Here is a 4,231-nt window from a genome sequence, read left to right as displayed (position 1 = left end):
CCCCGCCCGCCGGCGCCTGCGCCTCTCCCGCTTCCTGCTGCGCGGCCGCGGTGCCTCCGCACGACCGGGCTGCGTCGGGGCCGGTTCGGGGCAGCGCCGCTCGTGTCACCCCCAACGCCCCTCCTCGCCCGCCGGAGCGGGGCACGGCGGGGGCCGAAGCGGCCGAGCTCGCCGGTGATGGTGCCGAGGGCGAGCGCGGCGCAGCGCGCCCACGCCTGTCCGTGACCGTGATCGTGACCGGCCCCGGGGCCGCGGTGTCGCGCCTGGTGCACCCCGGAGCTGGCGGGACGCGGCCGGCGCTCGGGAGGAGCGTAAGTGACCGTGAGCGGCGCGGTGCGGGCCGGCGGCTGCGGCGGAGCGGGGCAGGCTCCGCGCTTCCCCTCGGTGCTGGCTGAGGTGTGGGGGTCACTGTGCGCGTCTGCGTGGGGGGGGTGAGCGCTGGGAAAGCAGCGGGCATCGTTCCCCTGGCATCGGCTCCTCAGCGGCATTGCCTGAGCATCCATCCCTGACGGCCGGCGCTGCACCGCTGCGGTACCTCCTGAGGGGCTTTCAGAGCCAGGCATAGTGCCCTGAGAGCTGCTGCAGCTTACTGAAGTAGCCGATACAGGTGGGGGACCCAGGAACGAAAACCTTTTCACCTGAGGGAGTCCTTCAGGAGTGGGTGGCTTCGCCTAAAGTTGCCTGCTTCTCGGCTTTCTCACTTCACTGAAATCCACGCATGATGAAGATACAAGTAGTTGATTTAGGCATAGGAAAATAGCTGGGGAATAGAAAGGAATTTTAGTACCTCTGAACGTTTTGGAATCTCTAATGCTCCAGTATACCTCACTGGCTGCTGGTTGGCTTTGGCTCTGCATCCCACGGGAGATCACAGTGTATTTGTTTCTTGTAACATCCACAGCAAGATCCTTGCCAGGATCGGTAGAACTCGGTAGGCTTCTCACTGCTTTTTGGAGCAAACCTTTGGCCAGTGTCAGTGAGCTTTGGATTGTCTATGTAAGTAGCTCTGTGTTCGACTGACTCTTCAGTTACCTGAATATTTGTGTAATTGTTCTTGTGTCTGATGCCTTGTGCTTCACCAGCACAGCTGAGTGTATGTGCAGGTTTTGTTGCTTTGAGCTTGTGTTTCCTACATTTTAGATAAAGTGGGGAAGGTTCTTGGCTCTTATGGCTACGGCCAAATGAAACCTTGTATGTGGGGAGGAAAAGGAATAATGAGCTGTGCTGTCCAACAGTGCTTATGGTACTTAGGTGCTGTGTGGGTGTGACAAGCAGTGCAGATCTCTGGGATGATATACAAAGAATCACAGTGCCATCATTCATTGTGTCTCTGCTCTCGTGTAAAGGTGTTTTGAGGTGATGTGTCTGAGTTACTGACAGGCAATGCCTTCTCAGTTCTTTATAAATGTAAAGAAAAAACAAAACAAAAAAAACCCGACAGAAAATGTCTTTGGAGAAGTTAGGGAGGGCTGTGTGTGCTTCTTTCCATATGTGGCTCTTCCACCTTTGCTGGAACTGTATTCTGTGAGAAATAGGCAAAGTGCTGAAGTGTGGGGAACAACCTTAACGTTAAAGACAGTGTGATGCTTTTGTTTCATCATTAAGGTGGATTTAGAATAATACATAATTAATACTACAACATTAATATGTCACCTTACTAATGTCTCAGTTGGGGACTGTTTAAAAAAATCAATTAAAGCCACTTCATTTGACTTCAGGAATTTGTTGAGTTTGATCTTGAATGAGGAAGCAGCTGAGAGCTCTTGAGAGCAGAAGTGGAGCAGTGCAGCTGTCAAAAGATGATGCCTGTTGAAAGCTGATGTCTTACATAATACTCTGTAGTTGTGCTGCTTTCTCTTTTTTGCCTGATCCTAGTTTCAGGATTTCTATATTCAGGTTTTGGGGTTGGGTTGCTTTTTTTGCTTCTTGGGTTTCTTTTTGCTGAAAGTTGTTGATTTAATGTTGTGATTTTGGGTAAATTTTGTGGGTTTTTTCCTTCTGTCAGCTCTGCATTCAATAGCTACACTTATCTTCAGGTGGTTTGCTGAGATGAAGTTGGCAGAGTGTTTGCTTACACTGGCAGTGTGCTTTTGGTAAGCTTTGATGCCAGCCCCATTGATTGAGCAGGATCACCAGTGTTCCATCTGCAGGATTTTGCCTGCTGGGGAGACCTGCAGTAGTTTGGCTGCTGCTTGTGTTCTGGGCTGTCACCCCTAAGGTTGCTGGATTTCAGGGAGCTTGCTTGTCCAGCACTTAAAGCAAGACTAGTGGGATCAGGGAAATCTTAGGTCAAGTGATGCCAAATCCTATCCCTGTCCCTGCTTCTCCCAAACTTGTGTTGGAAATTCCTACTTGTGGCAGGCTCATCTTCTCAGCTTGGCTGTTGAAGGGCGTGGAGAAGGGAGCCAGGTTCATGCCCCAGCTTTGGGAGTGTGCTCAAGGGTCTTGACTTGCAACAATCCTTTTTCTCTTTCATGTAAGTGGAGCCATTGAGATTATTCCTTTACCTCCTTTAAACAGGGACTTTGGTATATTTTTCTTGGCTGAGAGTTTGTGCCCCGAAATTGCCTGTAGGTGCTCTTTGTACAATTAACAGTTCTGTTCCCTGAAATACTAATGAATAGACTCAGTTTGTAAATATGTGAGTAGCTTTTATGTGGGACTATTTAGCTAAGTCTAAGCAAGCTGAACATTTAAATTTGATTTTCAAAGCTTTCTACTGATGTACTGTACTTTATACTAACATTTGCATTTTTATTTTAGAGTTTCTACACAAATTTGCAATAAAATTGGAATTCAACCCATTATGGAGCTGGCTCATAGTTTGTTACTGAATGAGGAAGCATTAGCTCAAATCACAGAAGCAAAGAGACCAGTTTTTATCTTTGAATGGTTGAGATTTTTGGATAAAGTGCTGGTAGCTGCTAACAAGGTAATTTAATGGGTTTTTTTCCCCCTTATTTCTAAATAAATTTTCTTTTAAAAAGGATTTGTATTAATTTCATGCCAGAGAAAGTTTACAGGTAATGGCCAGATGGTACCTGTATGGTTTCAGATTCAGCTTGAAGAGTCTCTGTGCTAATTTGTAGATTTTAAATGTTTAATTGTAGGCAGTCAGTAGGCAGCTGGTAAGTATTTTTAAAAAGTAAAAATTAGATAGGACAGCAGCTAATTCTGAGCATTTAGCATCTGTCTCTGCTGTTGTTGAATGTATCTCTTATCTCTCTGAGACAAGAAATTTGCTGAGTTATATACAGTTGGGAGTGGTATAAAGTTTACTTCCATTTCTTGTAGATTTTTCTGGATTACACAGTGGCTTAAACTACTTTTCTTATTTATTTTTGATCTGTTAACAGACAGATGTCAAGGAAAAACAGAAGAAACTTGTAGAGCAGCTAACAGGACTCATCAGCAGTTCCCCTGGGCCACCCACACGGAAGCTGCTTGCAAAAAATCTGGCTGCTCTCTACAGCATTGGAGACACATTCACTGTTTTCCAGACACTTGACAAGTGTAATGACATCATCAAGAGCAAAGATGATACTGCAGCCTACCTGCCCACCAAACTGTATGTTTGGGGAAAGGGGAATGATTTTTAAGCCAATAGGTCCTGGATATTACAGAAGAACCTGCCTGTATATGTTCATGCTATGTTTATTTATATTTTGTGTGGTTGTTTGGAGTTACATATGCTTGATCTAGGTAGCAGAGAAAAGCGCTGGATTGAGGTTGTGGAGGGCAGGACTCAAAGGTGACGCATACGTGTCTCTGTGAAAGTGAAATGGTTTTCTCTAGGCAGGGTACTGTGTCATGACTCTTCACCTGCTTATGGCATGGAGAGGATAACCATTAATGAAGGCATTTCCATCAGTGGAATTGCTGCTGATTGTGCTCAGGTATCCCATTAAAGGTGGAACTTGCAGATTGTCAAACCGGAGTGTTGTTTGTGCCTAGAGAATTGTAACCAAATGTTCAAGTTTTTTTTCCCCATCAGATGTTGCCTTTTCTATTCCCCTACCATGCAAAGCTGCACAGGTCTCTCAGGCAGATTCTCTACATGTGGATATGTGTGTGCATGGATGTGTGATCCAGTTTGTCTTTAGTCATAGGAGCAGTCTCGTTGCTAGAATTTGGTTAATGCCACAAACAACTTCCACTGAAACTATTTTTGGCACTTTCCCATGTAATGCTTCATATGTTCTTGGTGACCAGTGAACCCAAATTTGGTCTT

The 4,231-nt window shown here is 46.1% G+C and overlaps 1 protein-coding gene across 4 annotated transcripts in view; it reads left to right on the top strand.

The window, feature by feature from the left end:
* The first annotated feature begins 27 nt into the window (after window positions 1-27).
* The window catches only part of HEATR5B (HEAT repeat containing 5B), a 55,460-nt gene continuing 51,256 nt past the window's right edge, over window positions 28-4,231 (top strand). The window contains exons 1-4 of one of the 4 annotated variants that reach the window (XM_071429548.1): window positions 28-311; window positions 902-996; window positions 2,764-2,932; window positions 3,357-3,568. In XM_071429548.1, the coding sequence (XP_071285649.1) occupies window positions 2,807-2,932; window positions 3,357-3,568 (338 nt within the window). In that variant the 5' untranslated portion in view covers window positions 28-311; window positions 902-996; window positions 2,764-2,806. Of the gene's footprint in view, window positions 312-901; window positions 997-2,074; window positions 2,094-2,382; window positions 2,477-2,763; window positions 2,933-3,356; window positions 3,569-4,231 lie in introns of those variants that run through there. The other 3 variants (XM_071429557.1, XM_071429567.1, XM_071429576.1) reach the window with 3 other exon arrangements.

This window comes from Agelaius tricolor, unplaced genomic scaffold (assembly GCF_023055355.1).
Source record: "Agelaius tricolor isolate 1412-34295 unplaced genomic scaffold, bAgeTri1.0.p SCAF_1, whole genome shotgun sequence".
In the NCBI taxonomy this organism is placed as follows: Eukaryota; Metazoa; Chordata; class Aves; order Passeriformes; family Icteridae; genus Agelaius; species Agelaius tricolor.
Note: the sequence above shows the minus strand (reverse complement) of the source record. Positions and strands in the feature narration are given on the sequence as shown.